Source organism: Blennius ocellaris, assembly GCF_963422515.1.
Source record: "Blennius ocellaris genome assembly, chromosome: 22".
Classification (NCBI taxonomy): Eukaryota; Metazoa; Chordata; class Actinopteri; order Blenniiformes; family Blenniidae; genus Blennius; species Blennius ocellaris.
Window position 1 is genome coordinate 12,332,197 of NC_137671.1, and position 26,936 is coordinate 12,359,132.

The 26,936-nt window shown below is 43.0% G+C and overlaps 1 protein-coding gene across 1 annotated transcript in view; it reads left to right on the forward strand.

The window, feature by feature from the left end:
- Positions 1-1,914: 1,914 nt before the first annotated feature.
- Positions 1,915-26,936, forward strand: part of iqsec3a (IQ motif and Sec7 domain ArfGEF 3a) — a gene marked incomplete at both ends in the record, with an annotated part of 93,067 nt that continues 68,045 nt past the window's right edge. The window contains 2 exons of the mRNA XM_080517968.1: positions 1,915-2,573; positions 21,595-21,675. Of these exons, the coding sequence (XP_080374094.1) occupies positions 1,915-2,573; positions 21,595-21,675 (740 nt within the window). The remainder of the gene's footprint in view (positions 2,574-21,594; positions 21,676-26,936) is intronic.

The window sequence follows — 26,936 nt, forward strand, 5'->3', positions numbered from 1 at the left end:
GGGGAAGAGAAGACTTGCCCCCGCTCCCTACAAACTTTGTGATTTGTTTGCTATGGAAACCTCCCGGAAAATACTGCACATTGTCGTGCTAAAGAGCCACCTCGTGTAATAACAATTAATATTTTATCAAGTCGTTTCTGCACGGCGCTCCTATCTGATGTTTGGAGGAAGCTATTAGATTCTACCACTGCAGAATTATTTTCCAAGCCTGCAGGGAAACATACCTCAGAAAGAAAAATATATTAAAATAATAATAAAAAAAACCCCAACACATTGACTGCTGTGCTACAGTAACATCACAGAGAGCAATATTCATCAAATCACACATTCACGTGGAGAGCAGGGACTTGCAGAGCTGTAGCTCATCTCACATGCTGGAGGAGAAAAGGCACCTCCGAATTTCACCGCGATAAAATAACTCTGGATGGGAACAATTAGGAGAAACATCGCTGGAATGAATGGTAATAGTGTGGATGGGGTAAGTCTGAGCCAAGTGAGGCATATTTTTAAATCTGCACAAATTAATAGCTGCAATGGCTGCAATACGTGGTGCAGCAGCAGGAGGAGTCAAGTCTGGAATGCTTTTGCCTTTTTATGCTTCTAATTTTGGAATAAAAATAAATAATTGGAAGATAAAACTTAATTATTCTATTAAAACACACATTTTCATTGCAGAATTTATTGTAAGTGTAATGGAGACAAATGGAAATTATCGTATAAGCAGAAATGTGAAAACTAGATGAAACTAAAATCCGCTATGAAGCAAAGTACAATTTATTCATATTATTGCCAAAAGCTGTTAAGGTTTGAGTTCTGGGAAACATCAATGGGGTCCCCCCCCCCCCACACACACACACACACAGACACACACACTTAGAAATTTCAGATGTTTTAGCCGATTTGCCTTATCGCTGTTTGAATTCTCAAACAGCTGATCAAATAGGTCAAACTACTTAAAATGATAATACAGGAAAAATACAGGAAAAACAACTGAAATTGTAAAATCACTAAAGACAGTCTCAGAAGGTTAAGAATTTCTAAGAAAGGCGAAACTGTTCCATTAGGAGATGCACGGTGGATATAAATAGTGAAAATGGGGGAGAAAAATTGCTCCAATGGGCTATAAAAAGCAAAAACTAAAAAAGAAATTGACAAAATATACCTAAGTTATTTGAAACGTCATATTAGTTTTTAGTATGTAAAGCATTTTTTTTATTAGATGTTTTATCTCCATTTCAGATATTGAACACGTTTTGTGGCTCCAGACGAATTTTATTTGGTGGAAAATCAGAAAGAAAACGTGTCTTTTGGTCATAAAGGTTGCAGACCTCTGGTATTGATGGATGTATGGATGTATGGATGGATGTATGGATGGCTTCTGTGTCAAGAAAGATTGATTGATTAATAAATAACCACACTAAGGCATGGCAGTGATTTATTCACTTTAAACTATGGGCATTTTCTTAATAAGCAAGTGAGGTGTTTTAACGAAATTTTGGGAAAAATCTGATTAATTCCACGGAAAACTGGAAATGTTCTGTTATTTGCCTGCGTGTTGACGTCATTGGAACGCGGCAGCCCCGCCCACTTCGCCCTGATGCCGATCCCCCCCCTTGCATCAGCACCATTTCTGGGAGAGAGAGAGAGAGAGAGAGAGAGAGAGAGAGAGAGAGAGAGAGAGAGAGAGAGAGAGAGAGAGAGAGAGAGAGAGAGAGAGAGAGAGAGAGAGAGAGAGAGAGAGAGAGAGAGAGCGAGACTACCCACCCTCACCGGAGCGTAAAGGCGTCAGATCGCCGCCACAGCATCCCCGTTACGCACCGCTCCGAGGCCCCAATCGACGGCGCGCAGAGCTCCAGAAACAGCCGAAGAAGAAGTCCACGCATCCGGGCACGCAGCCACGAGCCACAGTCAGTGATGGAGAGCCTGCTGGATAATCCAATGAAAGCCGTTCTTTACCTGAAGGAGCTGACCACCATCGTGCAGAACCAGCAGAGTCTGATCCAGACGCAGCGCCAGCGCATCGACGAGCTCGAGCGGAAGGTGGAGGACCTGATCGGGGAGAACCGCCAGCTGCGGGACCCGCACCACTACGTCCAGCAGCTGCCCGCCCAGCAGCAGCAGCAGCAGCAGCAGCAGCAGCAGCACCAGCAGCAACAGCAGCCGCAGCAGCACCATCACCACCACCACCACCACCCGACTCACCGCAGCGCCAGTCCCCAGGCGCCGGCCCACCTCCACCCGCACCCGGGGAGCAACAAAGCCGCGGTCCACCTCGGGCAGCAGGCGCAGCAGCAGCCGCCGCCGCCGCCGCAGCCGCAGCATCATCATCAGCACCATCCGCAGCAGATTACCGGTTTATCGGCCCCGCCGCTGCAGCACCCGACTCCTCCTGCGCCGTCCTCCCACCACCCGCAGCAGCTGCAGCTGGTGCCCACCTCGCCGCAGTCGCCCAAGGGGAGCCAGGCCAGCCCGGACTCCGCGGAGGAGGACAAAAGGAGCCCCTGCTGCAAGTCCCTGGTTCCGCAGACTCCCACCACCCTCTGCCGCTCCGTGGGACTGGCCAGGAAGGCGGAGTGAGTATCCAGACTACTGTCAGAATGCGCTGCGAGAACAAGTCCGATTCACTGATGTTTTAATAATCTCAATAATCAGAAGCATCTCTGTTGAGTCATGGGAGAGTGGGCGACCTTTTGTGTGTAACTTGATTTGAATATACTGTCCTCCCTGTGTGTGAGTGAGTGTGTGTGTGTGTGTGTGTGTGTGTGTGTGTGTGTGTGTGTGTGTGTGTGTGTGTGTGTGTGTGTGTGTGTGTGTGTGTGTGTGTGTGTGTGTGTGTGTGTGTGTGTGTGTGTGTGTGTGTGTGTGTGGTTTCTCTCCAGGTACATGTTTTCCAAACGCATGCCTTGAAGGTTAATTGCCAGTAGCTGTGACTGCCTGTGTGGTGACCTGTTCAGGGTGTAACCTTCACCCCAGTCAGATGGCGTCAGCTCTCTGCACGCTGCAACCTTTACCTGCATATTAATGCATTCATGATAATAATCATCATCTTTGTTTCTTGTTTTTTTTTTTTTTCTTTCCTATGAAAAACACACCCGTGTCAAACAAACCACATTATAATATCTCACTGTCCGGCTTGATTGCCTGCCTCACAAAACACACAAGAAAAGGCTTATCATTAGATTGCGTGACCCCAATAAGGTGTCTTTCTCCAATGTGCTCCACTGGCAGTTCCTCTCGTCTAAATATAGCAAATGTGTTTGGCCAGATGTCAACGTGATATCCTCAAGGGCCATCAGAGGGACCAGTATTGTCATAAACTGTTATCGCCCAGGACGGGACGCCAGATGAAATCTTTGGAAAGATTTATTGAGGAAGATGCCAAGACGGTCCCCATTTTATACTTTAGCGTCATGTAGATTCAGGAAGATGGCGTAAAGGTCAGGGCCCCCGCTGCTGGACTGCACATGATTTGATTTTGATAAACTTCATTTCAAGCTCCTGTATTTCTACATTATTCTCCCAGTTGTTGCCCCGTTAGATCAATTGAATACTTAAATCGGTATTGATTGCAAGGACCTTGACGCCCATTCCAACAGTGTTGCTTTGTTAATTCAACACAAAGGTGGTCTGTGATTACTTTGCAAGCAATAATGCATTTTTTAAGTTAAGATAAATGATCCAGCTTTTGTTTTTTTCCTGACTTGCACCCAAAGAGTGTTTTATGTTCGTGAGCTTCCAGAGCGAAGTTATCCAGTGTAACCGTGCGTTGTTTTTTTTTTTTTTTAAACGCATCTGCTTTCAGGCCTAGATGAAGTAGCAGTTTCACAGGTGCCAGGAGAGCGCGGTGACATTGTGAAGACTCGTTTTTGGAAAACAAAGTGCCTGCTCCCGAAGGCGAGCCCTCTGACTTGGAGACAAAAATGTCATCGTTAGTGTTTGAAACTTAGCGGCGTGGAAGTTTGACGGGCGGGACGACAACGAGCTTGTTCCTCATTAAGACTCCAGCTGAAAGACGTGACGGTGGAGGAGCACGGCTAGAAGTAATTGCTTAGAAATATATGAGGAACCCCAGAGAATCGGATTCTGTGTGTCTATTCTGGCGATTCGTGAACAAAATCAATACATTTATCGGTATCTTTCCTGATAGTAGTTAATCATCTGATGAAGATAAAATAATTATGGATCCACCGTATGTCCATGTATATGCTCCTTCCACAAGATCAAAACATTCATGCCTTTTCAGTCACATACGTTCATGAGAATACACTCAGGACACAATGGAAGTTGTGCACAGTACTCAAGAAAAAGACACATTTTCTCTTATTACATCCAAAACATCTGGTTCCACTTTAACCCACTTCCTGTTTGACAGTCTGGACCTTTATAACCTGTTGAAAACACGGTGTGAATATAGACTGAAGACTTTCCTTTCTCCTCAATCTTTGGCCAAATTATAATGCAAGAGCAGCTAGACATTCTTGATCAGAGTCATAGTGCAAGACAGCGAGTAGATTTAAAGAAAAGTAAACTTTAGCCCTGTTTACTCGACAACGTTTCACGTGACAACACCTTATCAATGTTTACACTGCAGCAGCTGATACAGAGACAATGATGTAGTTAGTATGCGGGGCCACAGGAGAGCGCTGTGCCTTGATTTCGTAATGAAACTGCACAGACGTGTGTGTAGAGAACAAAACTCTCAACATGTGAAGAAAGTGGAGCGCACTAGACAGCCGCATGGACTGATGGCGCATCGGATACTATCAGTGGTGAGTCTCAATTAATAGACTACTGATATGGAGGATCAAACTAGAATACAGACCGCGAGTCATATCACTACAGGGCCGCCATGTTTGTTTACAACTGGATGAGGTTGGGGGAGAGACGCCCATGCGCAGTGACAGGCTCCAGCAGTCTGCAGGAGGGAGTCGCTCCCGTGAAAGAATCTTTCCAACTTGGGAGCCGGATTAAATACTTTGCGGATACAGTGCATCCGCACACTGGTGCCGTGTAAACGGACCCCCCCCCCAAAAGTTAAGAAAGCTTTGGAAATACACTCGTATTCGTATAAACTGGGCCTCAAACGTCAGTCAACGCAGTAACTTTTGCACACCAGTTTAAATAGTATGTTGTGGATTCATAATAACATGGCTGCCATACATCCATCCGTCCATCGTCTTCTTGAATTTTAGTCTCACAAGCCTTGGCAAATCTGAAGCAGGAATGATTTGATGGGACTTTTATGACGCTGATAGAGAACACTGAAAAGTCAAAGAACATGAAAACTGTCACCCTGTACGGGCGCGCACGCTGTGCTTCAGAATCATGGATGTTCTTTGCTTGACACGATCAAGGTCACAGGAATTTCCTCCGTCAGTGCTGCGTGCTTACACACACACACACACACACACACACACACACACACACACACACACACACACACACACACACACACACACACACACACACACACACACACACACACACACACACACACACACCAAACGCACCACAACAAGTCCCATCTGTTCCACTCAGCTGCGTGTGTATGGTTTCTTTTAATCCAGATTGATTTATTCCGCCATTAAAATATAATTCCCAAAGAGTGTGTGTTTACGATTAGTACATATCATTATGGACACTAGGAAAAACAATCTGCAGCTCCTTTGAGGCATAAACCAGGGACAACCACACACGGATCCTACACAATACATTGAACAAAGTAAATGTCAGAGGGGGATCCACTTAGTAGATTTACTCGTGACTTACCAAGCGTGGCCCCTGACAGCCCAGCGGAGTGATGAGCAATGAGACAGAGTGATGAATGCAAGGAAGGAACTCCAGAGAATGGAGTTGTACATGATCTCATGCCTGATGTAAAAGCAGCGATACATGAAATGCTGGAGATGTGAAGCGGCATTGTAATTTTCACTTTGCAGAATTGATCCGGGCAAGAATGCGGCGATGTGTCGCCGTGTCACTGCCGCAATTGGGAAGTGATGCACAGCTGGTAATGGATGCTCCGACGTGTCGCAAACTCACCAGACATTTCAAAACATCTGTGTCCACGAGTGTATTTCTGTGTATTTCTCTTTGCCCCTGCGACTTGCAGTTATATTGTGATGTAAGTAAGAGTCAATGCCGTGGCTTCTTGTGGGGAATACATGATACAATCAAAGCCTGTCAAACCTTAAAGGAAGTAATTGATAGGTTATTGAATCCAGTTTTTTCACTTGCAGCAGTTTTAACCGTTTCCTCTTCTGTCAATTTAGTCAGCTTCTAGAGCCATCTTCATTTTTTTATTTGATTTAAAGCAGGATCAGTTATAGCAGTGGCTGTATAAGCAATAAAAAAGCCCTAAAAGCTATGAAATAAAAACTCTCATCATAGGTATGTTTTTTTTTTCATCAGATAAAAAAAACAAAAAACAAAAAAAAACAAGGAAGCATTGAAGTAAAATGATCCCTGAATATCGAAATGCAATGGATTTCCAGCTTAACGACTATTTTCCCAGCTCAATTGCGTGTTTTTATTTGATTAAAAGGCAGCCGAAAATCCATTTGCGAAGCACTAAATGAAAAATTAAATGCTCGCTCACTCCCATCACGCATTCCAACTCTCTTTTTCCGTGGCATAATTTGCAAATGGAGGCCGCCTTCAGCCGCTTCGAACGGTGGTTAAAAAGTTGTTTCTGGTGCGAGCAGGAAACTTCTTAGAGGGAAAATGTGGGGTGTTGCAGTCGTGCTTCTCAGTCGGAGGACGATTGTTCTGGGGCGCGTGTGATCTGAAGGAAGCCTTCAGCAATCCCGTCGACTCTCCCCCCCCCCCCCCCCCCCCCCCTCCCTTCTCTGTCAACTCTGCCACCCACTTTTTGTTTTTATTCTTCTTTATTCCCATATTTTCTTGACTATAAATGCCACCTTTGCCAACCTGCATCGTTACATCCTGCCCCTCTTTTCCCCCTTCTAATTCACTGCATATGAACTTCTCTTGTCTTTTCACATCCTTTTCCTTCCTCCTTTTCCTGCCCCATCCCCCTTTTCTCCTCTTCCTGTAATCAGCAGCGTGCTACACGAGCCACCTCTGCAGTCTGAATCAGTATTCAGACCCATCCGCTATAACCATCGGGCTTTCTACCACTTAACCAATCTCCTGACTGGACTGAAGCCTTCAGTCTATACGCTTGGCTTTGCTGTTAGAGCTGAGGGATTGCTGTGTGTGTATGTTTGTGTGTGTGTGTGTGTGTGTGTGTGTGTGTGTGTGTGGGGGGGGGGGGTGTTGGTTCAAAAGGGAGTCGCAGAGAGTGACAATCAGTGTAGGCGAGGTGTTGTGTTTTCATGTGTAGAGGCGCGTGAGTGTCTGATAGGCAGCAATCTTACTGCCCGAGGTGAAAATCCTTGGATTCTCGTGTAGCTTCAGGTGCTCCTCGGATGCTTCCCTCCATCTCACACACAATCGCGGTTTCAAAACGGTTTCCAACGTGCACGGTCCTTATCGTGCCGCCTGCCACCTGGCAGGCCGCGTGTTTCTCCACATTGGTTGTGACTCCGCCTTGCCCTGGTTTCCCCTCCTCCTGGCCCTGCACCAACCGGAGAGCAGAATGTGCGCCATCTGAAAGGCCGCTTCCTGCCCGTGGCCGTCTCCTTCAGGAATAAAGCGGGATGTGGAGATGGCACTTTGGAGGGGGGTAGCTCGGTGTGCACGCATACGCTCGCGCATACGTCGGCGCATGCATTCCAGAGACGCCCTGCTGAGGGGCCTGCTGGATGCTGCAGTGCCTCCTTGTTCTGATGCTCTTAGATCAATGAGTCTGGAGATCTGCCAGCGAGAACTCCACCAGCTGAGCTGACCCAACAGAGCTGGCCTTGATCTCCCAGTGCTGTGTCTTTTCTCTAAAGCTCGAATGTTCCTTTTTTTTTTGTTTTTGTTTTTGTGAAATGCATCAAGAGCCACAAAGTGTCCTCAATGAAATTTGATTCGTCGATGATATAAATGTTTAAAGTGAGGCATATTTTCTAGAAATAGAAGGCTCTGTAGCTTGTGCACAAATGAATGTCAGCCGTATAATGCACTGCCATACTGCAGCGACATTTCTCCAAGGTTGTGTGACGCCTCCTTTCAGATATCGCAGTGCTATTTAGCCAATCCGACCCATTTCCGAAGTGAGATGCGACGTCTGGATTTCTTTTCCAGAACAATTGAGTTAAAGTGATTGGCAAGCCAATATTGCTCGGCTTAAACGACAAATCTAATTGCCAAACTGCAGAAAACTCTGAAGGTTGAGGTTTAGGCCTCATTTTAATTGTGGATTAAGAATCGCCATGCGTGAAGATATAACCATTACTAAATCGTCTGAACTCAAATGCCGGCAAGGTCTGTGAGAAAGGCCATCAGCTGCCACACCCATCTAACTTATGGTGTTGTAACCATCACATCATAACCTGCTCTAACCAAGGTGATAAGCACACAACAGAAACACAGAAACCACAGCTATATACACAATTAGACCAGAGAAAAGTCCTGGGAAATGGAATTGTGCTATCCCAACTGACAGCGCCACAGCTGCCATTACACTATCTTATAATACTTGATCTTTACTATAAAGCTTTGCTCTTCCTTGCAGTTGAGAGCATCATTGGCTAAACTTCATTGTGACTTTAAAAAAAGAAATTTCATTTTTCCAAAGAAAGCTGCTCAACACTGTGCTGAGAAATATTTAGTGACATTAGTTATGAACGACTGGAATATTTTAGGCAAATTGTGTAAAAATAGGTTACATGTCTCATACATTTACATTCAAAGTAGTTTTCTTTGAAACCGCAACCATTTGTTAACAATCGGAAATACATTTAATCAGAGGTAAATTCCAGGAAAGCTGCATTTTAATTGAAAACACTCCCGTGTTGGGAGTTTGAAAGTCAACTGGATTTAGTTTCTTTACCTCACACACCGTTGTCTCTTGGAACAGATGCAGGCAGAGGAGGGAAGAGATGAACTTCAAATGGACTCGGTGGTCTTTTCTCTTCCTCTCCCACCCACTCAGTCAGACTCCCCTTCTCTTTTTTATTTTCCTCCTCACCATAACTTGAGTAGTGGACTCTTTATTCCCCCCCCTCCCAAACTTCTGTCTGAATGGGAGTCACGTCTGCTCGGTTATGACAGGGTGGCTGCTGCTGGAATGCAAATTGTGAATATCCCATTTGGTGCGTAGTGCTTTTAAATTGCTTCATTTCTCTGAGGATGTAGCTGCTGGGTGATTCTTTACTCCCTGGTAGAATATTAGCTGTTTTCATGCACAAGTTGAGCAAAGCGGAAGACAGTCCCAGTTGTCTGTAATCGAACCGTGTGTGTTCGTCTGTGTATAAATATTCAGGATGGTGTCTGTTTTTGTGCTGGGGTGTTAAATGAACATGAAAATTGCTGCTGTGGTGAGATATATGGAATCATTTGGAGGCTCTTTCAGTCCTCTGTGAATGTGTGTGTTGTAATCCAGAGTATGACTTGCTGCGGGTTTGATTCATTGGAGCATTTCTGCTGGTTTGAGGTGTTGCTGTATTTCAATTTAGTTGTAACTGTTCCTGAATTAAATTATTCTGCACTGAGAGCAATAAAATATATGATCGCATGAGTCAGTATGGTCACAGCTGACATACAATTACCATGAACACCACGTGCAATTCTTTTGCACTTAACTTTCACGTGCGTAAAATGCTAAACAATTGTTATCTTAAAATAAAAAATAGAATTTAAAAAATCACATCTATTTAGGGAGGTTGGTAAATAACTTAAATACCGACACTTTTGCAAATACAGAGCTTGATAAAAGTGACAGATTCAACAGATTTACGTCAGTAAAAGTAATGAAATGTACTCAAGTGCAAAAGTATCGTCTTTGACATCGAATCATACCGAATCAAACAAAATATACATTTCGAATTAAAATGAATGGTTGTTCATTCATTCTAAAACAGTCAGCAGTTACATGTTGGCTTGCTGAAATAAAGACGTGTCATCCTCACCCTTGATAAATCCCGATGGCATCTGACATCGTCTTTCATAAGTAAATATTGTTGCACCCACTCGGCGCTCTGCAGAGAATTTGGATCCATTTTCTTTTTTTGTTGTGAGTCACGTCACACGAGCTGCACAGGGACTAATTCAGACATCTGATGGATTCATTTCATCTCTTCCCCATGCAAATGAACAGTGGGCTTAATGAGCAATCAGCAGTGTGTGCGTGTGTCATTAGCATGCACTCTGCATATTTCAGACTTGCGGTTGAAAATGGAAACGACGTCGTCGTTGTCATCTGGTGTCACTCAGTCTGATCGCATATTGCAAACACACGCTGTCATGAATAAACCAAAGCCTTTCCTCGATATTGAGGCCTTTTTTTTTTTTTAATATGATAATGATGACTTACTTCACTTTGGTGTAAAAAAAACCCCCAAAAAACTCCCAAGCCTCGTGAAAATACAGTCATAAAGCAATTTAAAGAGACTGTCACTTTAACAGCTGCTTACCAACAATGAGAATTGTAACAGCACGGCCTTTAAAAAGAAAAAAGAAGTGATGTGTGGCTGTAATTAGAGTTGCAATGATAAACACCTTGTATCTTGCTTTTAATTGCACTCTAATACATTACAACCTGTTTTATCTCGAGGCACAAGCCGTGCTCTGAGCTGGTAATTGGCATCGCCTAACGTATGCAGCGTTGTATATAGAAACAGATGTGTTGACCACAGACTCATTTTTAGGACATTTACACGCGAGTTTCGCCAGTTTTTGCCCCGTCAACCTGAAAAATCCTCCCCCAAGGGCAGGCCAGTTGCGCCCTGGCAGGACTCTGTAGGTTCTCTTGAAGGAGGAACCGTGTGCAGTTATGGGAAAATGTTCTCCCATCTGTCGTACAGATTTCACCTCCTGAGAGCTTAGCACTGAAAATCCCTCAACAAACAACAGTAATTGTCTTGCACCATGCACAGCAGTGTGTATCTGTGTGTGTGTGTGTGTGTGTCCAGAGAGAGTTTAGGCTAGCAGCTAAATCATGCAGTCATGCCGAACAGTTTGATTAAAATTTGCTATTATGCACAACACTGTGAGAGGGCTAATATGTTTTAATTAAATATAAACTGCAGCCCTTTATTTGTGTTTTACGCAGTAAAGATACATTACTGCACATTAATACTGTTTTAACTAACTTGTGTAATTTTTCTCTTTGAAATGAGACAATGCAGTTCAATAATACAATCTATACTGTACTGTAAATAAGAATATGCAATGCAATTCGATGTTACAGCACTATCATATGTATAGTGGATCATAGTTATTGTTAAAATGTTTACATCACCCATCAATTAATATAATTTTATGAATATAATTTGATATTGACATCCATTTCATTTATATTGGAATTATATTAAATCCAGAATATTTGCTACTATTTGCAAAAGCTGTGTGTCCTGAGTATAAGTTTGTTCATGTTTAAGTTCATTTGAAAAATGACATATTTGTTGTCTTTTTCCAAGCCTGCCATTGAAATAGCTTTGATCACTCTGCTCTGGATGTGAAATGCATCCCGCACTGCAGAAAAAGAGGGCAAATCAAATGAAATGATTAAGAAAATGACATGAGATGATGTAATATGAGTTTTTTGACGTTATGCAACATGATGTGTATGATGCAATGTAACGTGAAACAAAACAAAATTATACCATGACACCTATATGAACATATGATCAATTCATTATGGCAAATTATATGTGCAAAAATAGCTCTGTAGTACTTTTTTGATCTTTGTTGGCTTATATATCACTCTTCATGAGGATCGCTTAGTTATTAGAGTTCAATCGCTGGCCACTGCGCCCCATTATCTCCATGTCCACGGAAGCGTTGTAAACTAACAGGAACACACAGGCACACTTATGCACAGGCACACTCTTGCCTTGGGAAATGTCAGGTATGGTTAACTTTACGACCCAGAGTTACGTTCAAAGTCATCCACCTCCGGCTGCACGGCTCCGCCGAGCTGATCCGAACAGGCACCGCATGTCCACCCTCCTCTCCTGGCCTTCCCAGCAGACCTCACAAAGTCCTCACCCAAGCCTCAGCCATGATTTATTACACTGTGCATCAAAGAGAAAGGGGATGCGTTCATTCAGGAACTCTTTAAGTGCACGTTAACATTTTCACATGTTGCTTTCCGAGCGCAGATCCTTGTTGGCATGTGGTTTAATGGAAGCTTTGTGGCACACAGCAGTGTGCATCTCTTCCTGGAGGCCACATGAAGAGTTTGAATGCCACTGCTCGTGGGTTTTAGGAGCCTTCACATTTGGACGGTCATAAAAGCACCTTGTCCTTTCCCCGCGCTGACGTTACATCATCATCATCAACGGCCGTCTGTCGGCCCTCTCGACGCCAGCATTACATCATCAGGTACCGGGGGGGAGGGGCGGCTGACGCTACCGTGATGTCAGCAGGGTTTTCAACTTGGAGCGAATCTATAACAAGCAAGAAAATCAGATGGTCTGAATGAGTCATGGGAGAAGGGCTGCAGGGAAAGTTTGTGTGTGCATAATGTGGTAAAGAAAAAATAAATCATCTGCATACATGCATCCTCTTTCTAGTTTCTTGTCTTGGTTTTGCATGATGCAATGTATATATCCAGGACTGAAACTCTTTGCAGGTAACTGGGATGTAAATGGCTTCATGAACTAAAACGTACAACGCTGATGCTGATCCAGCACATGGGTAGGGCGGGGGGGTTTCTCCTCATCAGTGCTACTATCAGGCTGATATATGACAGCGATGTCGGTTTGATAGCTGTCAAGCATCGGCGTGAAGCTCGGAAAAATATCTGTGAAATCTGACCCAGTGCCAAGTCTTGGGCAGATGGCCCTGCAGCAACACAGTGTGGCTTCGACGCTCGAGAGGAGCTGCTGAAAACCGCTCGATAGTGGAGGCGCCAGCTGGAGATCAGATGAAAACAGCAGGAAAGACTGCTGCTCTCATGAGAGGCTGAGTTATTTGCGTTGTTCTCAGTAATGAGGATTTTTTTTTTTTTTTTTTTTTAACAGCGATTTTGCAAAAGAAAAAAAGAAGATCTCATCCATCCATGAAAATCATTTGAATTGACTTTGGGGGAAAAAAAAAAAAAGTACTGGAAGTTAGCTTCATTTCTTCAGTTGGAGGCACAAAGAAAGTCGCTGCTTCGGTGACTTCTCGCCACCAAAAGACAACCGATCTGTCGCCGGCTCGCGTCAAGCCGAAGAACAACCCGCTTTATTTTCTCACACAAACTTTTCCAGTTGAAACTAATTCTGCCAAGTGTCAGTCTCGCGGCCTCCCCCCGGCTGACGGAGCGCTTCTGATCGACTCCAAAACACCAGAAAATACTCCTCTCCCCTTTTTCACCCTGGATCTCTCATTCTCTGCTGGCATTCGTACCCCCCCCCCTCCGTCAAAAGCCTCCACGTTTCAGTTTTGTCGAGAGTGGACCAACGGTCGGGAGTCACAGAAGTAGCTTAAAAAGTATTTGACTTGGAGGAGGTTACATTTAACTTCACGCCGCTTAACTTCAGAAATCTGATCTGCAGGGAAAACTATGTTCAGACTCATTGAGATTTTGACACATTCAACAGCGTTTAAAGCCTATCGTCGATTTTATTGACACACGCTGCTCTGGCACAGTGTCGCCTTTGGGTATGAAGTAAGTGTCTTTTTATAAATGACTCAAAGAACGTGAAGTCCATCACAATAACACATCTCAAGCTTTTATGGAGGCAACTGGAAAGCACCATGAAATTATCTCTGGGAACAGGCTCTTGTTTTAAATTTAGTTTTTACATATAACGTTTGTTTTCCTTTTTCCTCTGAAGCATACATTGTCACCAGTACTATTTTAAGGTAGAGGCTCGTCATGTTCGTAGATTTATGTAACATAAATGCTTCAATATAAACTGGTTTCCACCACAAACGAGTGTAGTGGTTAGTAATCCTGCCTTGAGGCAGAAGCTTTGAGGAATCTGCATGTTCTCCCAGTGCATGTGTGGGTTATTCCCTTAAAATCGTCACGTCGGTGATGTAATAATGGTGCAATATGTAATAAATCGTCAACTCATTATATGATAACGCTGCATTTTGTAACACAATTCTTGAAGGCATTTTCTATGAAGCTTTGCTGCATTTTGTAATAACTTTAGTTACAAGATGTGGCAGAAGCTTACAGAATGCTGTGTTATTACATAATGAGTTGCAAATTTATTACACATTGCACCATAACGCGGCACGGCAGACCCTTCCAGGATGTACCTGCCTTTGGTCAGTTGTATAAAGTTGTATAAAGACTTAACTAAGCTGTTTTCCTATTTACTGACAAGGCTGAAATATTGACTTTTTGTCCCTTTGTTAGCTTCCTCTTGTGAAAATTGGATGTACTCTCTGGTGTCCATCCCCGGCTCTCTTGGTTTTTGCTTACAGAAGGCGAGTTAAGCCGCTTGGGACAGCCGACAGTCCACGCTGACGTAAACCTTTTGGGAAAGCTTTTTTAGTTTTTCCCTTTGCTCATTGTGTGTATGAGCAAAGGGCCTGATAAAGAAGCGAGCTTTTAGGGCAGAATATGAGGCGTGTGTGTGTTTGTAGGAGAGAGAGCGAGAGACACCGTTTGTGGAGACGAGTGGTTTACTTTAAGGATCTTCCTCGGCTAACAAACAACTCCACATGCATGTTTAATGCATCATTGTCACTTCCCAAAGATGTGCACTCGCCACCACGAGGCGCTGCATGTAGAATTGATGTCTCTCGGTAGAGCGTAACACACTTTTAGCCTGTTAAACATCGCCATAAACTGGCACTTACAGCGACTTTCAATTTGCCAAATGGAACAGAAGTATTGCAAAAACATTTGGAGTCACCTTTTCTTTTTTCCCCTCCGGAGTTAACCTGATCAAAGTGCCTCCGATTAGGAAGAAAAGCTGACTTGTGGAATATTTGTATCGTCTGACCTAAATTTTAATCTCAAGGACTGTGATCATCTCTATGCCAATGTTCTCTTTCTCTCTTATTTCTGGATGTGAAGTAGCTGTAGCCTTCGCAGTGGAAAGTTTTGCACTGGATTTGTAGGTGAACCGTCTTTAATGCTTTTCTGATTTGACCTTGAGTTGAAAATCCACTCCTTGTTTACTGCCAAACCCAATAATGGCCACAGACACTCTGTGAAAAGCCAAGAGATGGTAAGATGTTGTTGCTGTTGTGAATATGTCTTGTACACTTACCACATTGGGCCTTAAGGAGCAGGCTGTTTTAATGCGTACTATTTTACTGCAGTGACGTTCACGGCTTCTCTTTTCGCCAGGAAATGGTTTACAAACACAAATTAGTGCAAGTTTTGGCCCTTTCCCCTTCCGTTGCCCTTTTCCTGCCCTCCTCCTTTTCCCCTTTCTGCTCCATGAAAGTGGATCATTCCAGCGCACGCAGATCCTTTTTCCGCCTTGAGCCAAGAGGAATCAGCCGGGAAGCTATTGACACAGTGACGCCGAATCCGACACAAGGAGGAGCACATCGACAAACACATTAGGCGTCAGAAGTTAAAACAAAATACAATGAAACCGCCGTCGTGCAAATCACACAAACCCAGTGTGCAGAGGAGCTTATGAAAGCTTATAGATTTTTTATAGGTGGTATTAGTGGGCTTAGGCTGTGAGGGGAACCGAGTCACTGGTGTGGAAGATCAGAAAGGAGGTCATGCCAGTTCAGTTTAATCTTCAGCACCCGCATTGATCAAACAGTGTTTGTGGGTGGCGTGTGTGTGTGTGTGTGTGTGCGCGCGCGCGACTGAAGGCGAGGATTTGTAGCCTTGCAAATATTCCCATTCAAATGTTAGGGGAAGAGCTTGTGTTGATACCTTGTTGCAGGGGGGGGGGGGGGGGATGCAAAAGTCTGAACATGGGACTAAGTGCATTGTGCGATGAATAAAGAAAAGTTCTTTAACTTAATAGTTGCTGCTCGTGTTTTAAAATCAGTGGAGCTTGTCCCTACTATAAACAGATCTATGATATGGCTGACTTTTATGCCGTCTTGGTCGGGTAATGCCCTATCTCTGAAGTGCAGGCTGTGCCTTTGAAGCTCCCGTCATAAAGCAAAATGGGTATGAAAAGTTTGCGAGCTGTCTGAGTGGAAAGATTGGGGGTGATAGTGAAACTATGGCAAAAAGTAACGGGGAGAAAACTGTAACAAGGCCGAGATCAAAGTGGGAAGAGGTAGGTGGTTAAGATGTATAAAATGGAAAGGTGCTTTAAAAGATAAAGACATGCTCCTGTACACCCAAGACACCATTTCCCTGTGAGGTGTTTTTTCTTTCTCCAAAATTTGTTGGAAATCAATGAGTCAGAGATGTCCTCGGGGTGTTGAAACAGCTTGACTCTGTGTGGATATCCACCAGATATAACTGTGTGCAGTGCATTGCCCACATGTGCGTCATCATCGCAGGCGACTCACCCCGCCGCGCACCTCGCCGCAAATATTGCCCATTTGATTACATGCGGCAGCTGACTCGGCACGTTCGGAGTGCTCGGGATGGTGATGCCGTCTTGATTCGCGCGCACGTCTCACTCAACACAGAATCGAGAATAAACTGTGACGATTTTGATGAGAAATGTTTCTTAAATTGTTGCAAACTAACTAAATTGAATCCCAAGTTTATTTAGTGAGCAGCTCAATAGATCTTGTTACTTGTGGACATTAGCAGACTGCATAATGCGTTAATCCTGTGGTTCTAACTAAATAATCAGGGTGTTAGTACTTTCTCTCCAAGTGAACGCAATTAATACTCACAATGAATGCAATCAATAGAAGAAAGCCAGGGATGGGATCTATGACTATTGTGAAAGCCATCTTGTGACTGAGCACTCCATCTGGGACAGATATGAGAATTAAGGCTCCAAATGTACTCAATAAAGTAAGAGTATTGGATTGTATATACTAGTTTAACGATTAAAAATGGCCTTTCTGAAACCAGCACCCACCAGTTTCCTGTGCCTCTAAGCCGCCAACGCCCCATTGCTTGTGTGACTTAATTAAATCAAGATTTATAGCCCTCACCAATATGTGAGGTGGTAACTGCCAATGTAAGCAGGTTTTATTAACCCTGTATGTGTTCGCTGACAGCCAGTGAATTAAAATGACAATAGTATTAAGTGCACATATCCTGTTACCCATTTATCCTCGTGCTGACCGGCGGGATACACACCCGTTATTTGTGAGAACATGCGTATTTTTGCCACTCTTGTACTAATCGGTGCCTGGACTTACTAGAAGCGGCCGCGGCGGTGTCTCAGTCATTAAGGCGAACACAATTAGAGGAGCCATTAACAGTAGGAATTAATTTGCTGTCACACTCTCCCGATGCTGTCTGCTACTGTAACAGTCGCACCACCCCACTTATCGCCTTTCACTTCCTTTTAACGAAAGGGACATCAAATCTAATTTCCAAAGGAATAAATTGTGTACTCCAGAGTTGTGTAGGAGTTATGGCTTGTAATTTTATGACAATTTTATTTCATGTTATTTAATACTATGACGCGAGAGGATGTCAGGTTCAAACATGGCTAAAATGTCTTTCCTCGTCCTATAATCTGTAAAATAAGTTTTATTACTGGAGAAATGATAATATTCACTGTGTAATATGTAATAAACTGCTGTATGCTACTTCTTCAAGGAGAGTTTGGAGATGAATGCTCTTCAAGCCAAACTATATTTGTACAGAACATTTCAGCAACGAGGTAATTCAAGGTGATTTACATCAACAAACATGACCAGCGACAAAGGCAGGACCACGGCAAAATGAATTAAAACTACAAGGTGAAAATATAAAGGCATACAACACAGAGGCAAGCCAAACTCCACGTACAGCGTCTTTATCAGGACGCCTGCTGGTGGCATCATCATGGAAACTGGAGGACGTTGTGATGTTTGACCATCTCCATTCAGACGCTGTGACCCGATAAGCAGGGGGAAGATGGATGGAAAATTAGAGTTGACATGAGTGCATTATACAAGTTAAAGCCAAAAACTGCTGGGCTGAAAGGTGGCAGCAGACAGACAGGTTGTCAGAACAGCCTAAAAAACAAAACCAAAAAAAAAACCTCAAGTCAAGTCCTGTGGCTTTCTGATTGGTTCGATATTTGGTTCGAAACTTTGACATGATCTGAAATGTATATTGGGCCTAAACCAATCAAAGCATTTTCAACCAGCTGGAGTGCTTGTGAAGCAACGTGGAGGAAGTGAGGATCCTCTTGCTCATCAGTGAAAAAGGGTGTTTGTCTTTCTGACATGTAAAAAGACAAGCAGGTGCCATTGAGAGAGGGATTGTTGCTGGTTTGAATGCAAGGCTTTCCGTCTCTGCTCACCTTCGGATAGGTCGATCGGACGCAGCATACAGAGAGCCGACGCTGGTATTCCTGGCTACATCTGACAGCAAGAGTAATTGAGTAAATTCCTCTTTAGTACAGCAAAACCGTGCCTGCAGAGCTCAGGACATTGGGGGGGGGGGGGGGGGGGGGATGGGACGCCGCAGAGAATGATGGAAAATCTGTGTAAAATCGACACACGGCGAAGCCGGAGGGAGAGGCTGAGGGGAAGGAGGGATGATATTGCGGGAAGCGATGGACGGAGGCACGTGCAAAAATGTGAGGCAGCAGTCGGTTTGGTAGTGAGCTGAGGGACACGGGAAAGCTTTTCTCTCACATGTACATTAAAATTTGATGCCCCGTGCTCCTCCCCTGCTCCATTTCAGTATCAACTTCACCTGCGACTGTGTATCCGCAGAACAAATAATAAAAGTGCTACTCTTTGTAAACTCACCCTCTTTCTTTACCATCAAAATCTGACTTATTGCATATGGTGATTAATATTGCATCTGTGTGAAGGCACTTTCACACAGCCCACAGTCAGTAACTGGAAAAACAGCAAACTGGGGGAGATTGGAAGCAGTCAAAAGCCACTTTGTGGCGTACACGACTATCTCACCACTTATCTGTGAGTAATGAGGTGACACGTAAAGCGGTTGCATGAGAGATTAAACATTTTATCTGGCTTTTGGAGTCTGTAAGACAATTAATAAGCTACCACTATTATTACCGTTATATATTAGTTTCAATTGTTCATTTTAAAATGGTAGATATCTTGGTATTCATTGTCGTATCATTAAAAATGAAACCAGTTTGGGAAATAATGGCGAGAAGCGTATTGTAATTACAATTTTTTTTTTCTCAGATGTACTTGTGAAAATTAGCAATTCATTACCTCACCTTTCTTCTATCTTCAGTTAAATCTGGGATTGATCCCTTTCTATGGGGAATATGCATGTTCTGGGTTTACGTGTGGAGTTTCTCCTGTGACGTACAGGTGATTTGTAACCCGCTTTTCCCATTGCAACATTCATTTAAAAATAATATAGCTAAAATAAATAATTATTAGATGGATCAGTATTTTCACCACCTTGTCGTGGAAAGTAACTTGAGGCTGCATCTGTGAATCTGAGCCATTCGAACATGTTCTTTATGTGTGTCGCTCTCCGTGGTGCTGAAATGCTGCGCACACTCTTGTCTATCTCCATGGTGATGAAAGACTCAAATTCAGCCTCTCAGTCTCTTTTTCTCTTTATTCCTCTTATATCAGCTGAACATTGCACACACGTCAGAAGCAGATTTAATTCAACCTTTCACTTTATCTGCATCTTCAGTGCATTTACTTCTTCAACAACAGAATCTCCTCTTAAAAAGAAGCAATTTCTTTTCATAAATATTAAGAAATTGCATATCATTAATTTTACAACGTGTGCCTTCTAAATAAGATGAGTCATGTTCAGATTTTTTAGTGAGCTCAGACTTTCTAACGTTATTCTAAAAATCTCTCATAATCAACGACACTATTGCTTATTTCAGCACCGATTAACTTGTTGCCAGGGGCGTCAAATCAGTTAAGGTCCCATATTTACGTCATAACTAACCCATTCATCTACAAAACCACTTCTCAGATCTTTAAAGTTTGGGTGCCAATCCCAGTGCACACTGGACATTACAATTTAGCCTCAAACACATGGGTTTTTTTGGGAGGGGGGGGGTTTGAACTGTGGGAGGAAACTGGGCGAATCCACACAGAAACGTCCCACAAAGACCGGAGTCAATACTAACCACAGCAGCGCAGCATGGTTTCCAATGACAAAAAACGCTGTTCAGTAAGGCTTTCAGAAATTCTAAGACATGGCGTGCCCAATTTCAAATTAAGAAATGGCAATTTTTACTTGTAGGATTAAATGTCTCTTATTCCACATCAATCTATCAATGTTGAAATTTACACAGGGACATAAATAAGCTTGTTAAGGCCCAGAAGACCCCAACCTGTAGGTTAAGACATCAGTCTTTAGCCGGTATTACCGAGGCTGCTCTAAATCACGCAATAAAGCCGTCAGTGGCTCAAAATCCAGGCCACCATTGTCTTCTGATTGCCAAACGAACCAACGCCGGCATGGTGATTTCATGCCAAGGTAATCCTCAAAAGCATGGCTATAAATAAACCTTGCAGCGACACTGTATCTCGGTTGAATAAGGTGGTGCGAGGACCTCCACAGAACGAAACAGCGATTTTGAGAAGTTTCTTTAGGGAAATGGATGAAAACAGAGAGTTTGGTGGTGGATTACAGCTGTGAGGGGGAGTGCATCGGCCGAGTATGCTCTGGGTCTGAAGATGAATGGGAAGCAGGTGTTGGAGGGAGGAAATTATTCAGGTGCCAAGTTAAATTGGGAAATGCACAAAGCTCCACCCGTGGACATGAGGAATGTGAGAGAGTTCAGAATAGCAGCGACCTTGACTGTGATGCAGACCACCAGGTAAAGCAATGATGGACAGGTTAACCGGAAATAGACACCGCCGATGCATATTAAAACTCTCGAGCTTGGCTTTTACTAAAGATTTTTTATTATTTTAGAATTTAGCCTTCTTTTATTAGCTGTTCTGTAATTTTTTTAATCCATTTAAAAAAAATTATTTGTATGTTATTTCACATTTGTGTTTTAAATTACATTTCAGGTGTTTTAGCATGCATTTTGCATCTTCTGCCATTTTTAGGTTTCTTTGTCATCTTAAAAGTATTTTTTTTCCAGTTTTATTTCACACAATTTTTAGAATCACTTTATAAGTTAATTAATTACGCATGATAGGGTTTTTTGTTTACAAAGCATTAGTTCAAACCCATTAATGTCCCTTAAATGACCCATTAATGTCACTATTTTTTGGATAGATTTGTTGAAAAGGTATTTTCAGGTACATCCCTCAATAAAATGCAATTCAAGGTACTTCAGCAATGATAGACACATTACATATATGAATATACACATACGTACATTCTTTTATCAGAAAATTACTGAAAAAAGTGTGTTTCTCACAACTGAACTTGTGAGTGCAGTTTAATCCATGTTACAGTAATCGTGCTTATACATTTTTTATACTCTTTCCTCTGGTGACCAGGCATGAATATGTCACTGTCATCTAACCAGCATGTTGTGTGTACTGATTCCTTTCATTCTCTTTTCCACACAGCAACCAAACAGTGCTTCACCAGTTCTGCTGCCCGGCCCCGGAGGCTCCCGAGGGGGAAACCTCCACCGCCTGTGTCCCCAGGTAAGACCACTGCATCTTTGTAAACATCAGTGCAAATGTTTTTTCTTTTTTTTTTTGGTTCCCTTTTTGGTTGACACGTGTTTCTTTTGAGCAATTTTACTTTTTCTTTTCTGTGATCCTTTCAATTGCAGCCACGTATCATGCATCCTGTTAATTGCAGTGCTGCAGTGGTAGTAAACACAACTACCCCAGCAGTGGTGTCCAATTTGAAGTGGTTGCAAATGCTTCAGGTTGCTTCGAGGGGACAGTCGAGGTTTACGGATGAAGAGTCTTCGAGGAGATCTGTCAGTTAGAGGGGAGTCACTCCACAACGTCTTTAATCGTCTTTTGTCACAACTGTTGGGGTTCAGGTCATGTTGAGTTTGAATAAATCAGTCGGAAACACTGGAACAATGAAACAATATCAAATCAAAGCTATCGAAATCCTATTTTCTGGACATCAGCGGCACTGAGACATTTGAGAAATATTACATTGGATTCAGCAGAATGACGCCGTTATCTTTGTGTGGCAGATTAGCCAGTAATGGAACCGCGGCCGTTCGCAATATATAAAGTTGTTTAAATTGGCTGATGTGAAAATACCAACAACTAATAACCAGCTACAATACATGACCACTTTGAGGGGACCCAGTGATTATTACCTCATGTTCAGTTCTACAAAATATATAGAATTAGATGAGCAGATACAAAAGAAAAGCAAATGGCACCCCGACAGGTTATTATTTTGCTCTTTTCAGACAGAATTGACCGCACAAACACACACACGTGCACTCAAGCTGCAGAGCTCCATGGAAAACTCTGGCACTCGTTTAAAGCCAAAGCGCGTCGATAGCAATTAAGCCGTCCACCCAAAAACGGTTTGTTTGTTTGTTGTGGACTCCCCGTCTCACAGGATTGCTCTGGTGCATTCTCTGAGCTTGGCAGAAAATAGCCGATAAGCAAACACATATTGATGGGGAATGACGGCCTCCTGCAGCGCTGGACGCCATCAGGAGCAGAAGGCTGAAGCTCTGACATGTTCACACCATTTAACCCTTCATTGGGAAAGCGATTTCTTACCGTTTCTAAAAAAAATTGAAGATGGTCTGTTCACGGCAGCCTGTGAATATACGATTCAGTCAAGCTTGTGTTGATAACAAAATCTGCCAATAAAACATTGTTTCATGAGTTGATTAGTGCTTTTAAATACATTTAAAATACGGCAACATCTGATTTGGTATCGTAACGCAACAGGATTGTAAAACACTTTATAGAAATTTGTCGGTTTAGTGTTTTAATAAGCATCCAGTTGTAAAGTTTGTCCAATTTTGACCAAATAAATACATTTATGAGACATGAAATTTATTTTATCCCCAACAACACCCTTGTGAATTTCTCAGTAGTTTATTCAGTGCATGAGAAAGAACAAATTCAAAGGGATTTCTTGTAGGAAATCAGCCACTTCGATTGACTGAACAGCAGAGGCGCAAGCGGCAAACTCGACTTGAAAGAGCAGGCAATGCGCCTGCATGAAGTCATTTATAAGAGATTGTCAAACGGGCTCATAACTAACTCAAACTCACGCTTCCTCCCGCAGTCACAAAAGTCACTTCATGCCTTCTATCAATTACATGCAGAGGTTCCGTCGGCCGCCGTTAGAATTTACTCAGGAGCGACTCTCGAAAGATCAAAGCTGGAGGTGAAATTGAAAAGGAAGACAACAAAACGTGGGAGAAAAATGGAAGAATTGATCCGAGTTCAGCGGCTCGGACTTTGCCTGTTGGGAGGCATTTTGGACTGTTGTGCTTTGAGATTCGCTCCGTGCTTCGGGACTATTAACTGAAGGTACAAACAAAGTGCACAAGACTTGTCAATCCTCTCCAACTACTCAAAACAATCCCTCCCTCCCTCCCTCCTTTCCTCCCCCGCCGATCTCTGAAGCCGAACCACTTCAAAGCAGGACACCCCTGGGGCCGAGGCAGAAAGCAGCTTGTGGTTTTGTCCTTTTTATTTTTGTTTGTTTCCTGTTGCGTCTTTATCTCTATTTAAAAAAAAAAAAAAAGCTGTATTCTGTTGTTGATTTTCTGTATTTCCGCATTGTTGTCAGTGATTTGTTGATCATTTTACTCACGTGGCATCACCACATCACGGCGACATAACTCCACATAGCGCCCACACGTCATTGCATCCATCGTCATTCATGTTCACTTCATTCAGGCTTGTCTCTCCACTGTGGTCACGTTAAGTTTGAAAGAGTCATGTATGATTATTATCATGTAACTACAGTTTAAGTATGTATGTAAAAAGAAAAAAAAAAAAAACGAAACAAAAATGACCATAATGCATTGATGTGTACTGTAAAGTCTTTTTCCTTGCTGGAAACTGGTGAGCCTTCTTGTTGACACATGTAATGCATCTGTGTTCATGTGAAAAAAAAAAAAAAAAAAGTTATGTTGCATGCTTTGGCTTGGCAGTGATCAAAACGCATAGCTCCCCGTCCGTATGTGTGTGCGCGTGCGTGTGTGTCAATGTACATGTGTGTGTGCCGGCGTGTCACTACAGTGTACATGGCTCACAGGCAGAGATTTACACGTCAGCAAAAACACACAGCTTTAGCAGGAAGCTACACAATAAACTGGAAATGTTTTACTAAATCAAAAAGTTTTTTTTTTTTATTATTATTTTCTTGATTCCAGGTTTTAGTGCTGATGTCATCGAGGCAATACTGCTATGGAAGGGGATGTGACGTGGACATTTGGGTTGCATTAATACAATTATATGAGACACTTTATAAAACATTAATTAAAAAAGCACCTTCATTATTTTATGTCTTGAATTTTTTTTTTATTAATTCAACTAATTGCCAATTTTAAACAGGTTGATAACATGCACACACATATCCAAAGAAGCCAATTGTATTGAGTTTCATACCTTGCCCCCCCCCCCAAAAAAAACCCCCTGCTTATCAAAACTTTTTCCTTTCTAAATAAATGATCCCTGCTCTCACATGACCCGAGTCGTGCCATGATATACAACCACCACTGGAATATTTTGATGGCGGAAAAGCAGTGGAATTAAAATGACCATCTTTCCTTATCGTAGTTTAATGTTAATTCGTGGAGGTTTGCTCATGACTGACATGAGCGATGATGATAGCCTCAAAGGCCGCGACTCACATTTAACATCAAACCCATGTGTGTCAGTTTTGTCTGCTTGGATTTGACTTGATTTATGACTCAAAGAGGAAGAAAGATTGAGAGATTTCACGCAAATTGATTACTGCAAAACTGTGTACAAAGCCAGGAAGGAGTGGCAGGGAATCCTTACATGATTGAGGGGCCGCACACCAAACACATTCTGATTAACTTGTTTAAAAAAAAAAAGAAAAAAAAAAAGGAGACAACTCTATAACTCTTTGTGCTTTGCTTTCACTCCAAGAAAGGATTGAAGCTTTCTTTCAACTCACTAAACCTGACAAAGTGCAATCATTGATATTTCATTTGCGGCGCTCCTTCCTCCGAGAGTAATGTGTCAGAGGGGTCAGATCGGAAAAGACCGGGTATCTGTATGAGCTTCCCCAACAACTCATTGTAATGATTTAAATCCAGCCCTGCTCTTGATTTGCATCCGTCTACTGAGAAGTTTCGTGTGATTAGTTTGGGAAGCAGGAAACAAGTCAGCACTAATGACACGGTGAACGCGGGATCATTTAAATGAGCTGAAAGTAGGAAGTTGTGAGCTTGAAAAAGAGAAGCGAGGGTTTCAACTGTCGCTTATAATGAGGACCCAGAGGAGCCCGGATAGTCGCTACGACAGCCTGGTCACTCTTGTCGGGCTTTAAGGAGGCACCAGAGGTATTGGGTACTATCAGGGATTTGTATTCGGGGTCGCAGAGTCAGATCTATAATCACTCACGGAGGAGGCCGAATGTGCTGGATGGCCGCAGCCTTACAATTAGTAATAAAAGCCACCCTCTGCTGCAGTGACCTAAAGCTGCACTCGCGAGGTCTGTTGGTACTTTTACACATCCATAGGGCAAACTTGGGTTTAACTTTCCTGCTTTGCAGCAAAAGTCAGAAGTGCTGCGTTGGACACCCGGAGCCCCGGAAACCTAATAAATGGCAAGGAAAACAGTATTAAGCTTGCAGAGAGAGAAAGACGCAGGAGAAGAATAATTGGAAAAAAAAAAAAAAAAAAAGATGGTGAAGCTGATGATATCTGGTGGACTAGCTGCCAGAGGACGGTTCGTTTTCATGCACATTTCAAAAGAAATGCTTTCAGAACCAAAGAGAAATCCCGCCCGTCTTTACCACAATAAACAAAACATTCAAACACATGCTCTCTCATTAAATCTCAGTACGTCAACCTCGTATACTCAAGTGGCTCGATTTGGGCTTTCGCACAACAAAAACATTTCCGTTGCAGTTGCCGGCGTCGACTTGCACTCCCAACTCCTCCGTAGAACAGATTTACACTCACACTTTGATGCCACCTTGTGAAGTTTATGCGAGTATTTGGCATCGAATCCAAATCATTTTAAAAGTGTTATAGGGAATCAGCAATGTTTCACGCTGCTGCCACGGAGGTATATTTTGCCTGCAGATGGTGTCGGCGGCAGTGTTGTTCCATCAGCCAAAACCAACGTCTAAACAGCATGTGTGGGAGACATATTGACGCTTGAACATTGCAAGGTGTTTTTGTGACTCGGCAAATAAGAGAGCCAGCCACTTCCTCAGCTATCCCAAAATTTATATAAATATTGAGCCAATAAACAGTTATTTGTATAGGGACATGGAGGCTCGCTCGCTACAAACCGGTACAGTGCTTGCCTCCCACTGGGCCTTAAGATACAAAACATGAGAGAACTGGAGTATAAAAATGGGTTTAAAATCTGGCACAATTCAAGCTCAATGCATCAAAAATAGCACTTGAATTGACACAGGACCAGAATGGAGCCTGGATACCAATAGCGGACTGATTAAAGAAAACATGAAGGTGCTCTCAGAAACATGTTTACAGCATTAAAAGTTCAGATTCGTTGACCACAGGATGTGACGTGACCCATTGCATTGACATGTTAACTCTCATGTCTCGTGTCCTGAACTGTGTGAAAGGTCTCACAATCAGTGACTCAAATAAAAGGAGTTTTTCTTTCCCCAATAGGAAAGAGTGCCCGAATGCTCATGGAAATGATCAGTTGCGTAATGCCCGAGTGCAGCTCCAACCAAAGCTGAGCTCCAGCCACATGAACTGATGCAGCCACCACCTTATATCAAGTGAGA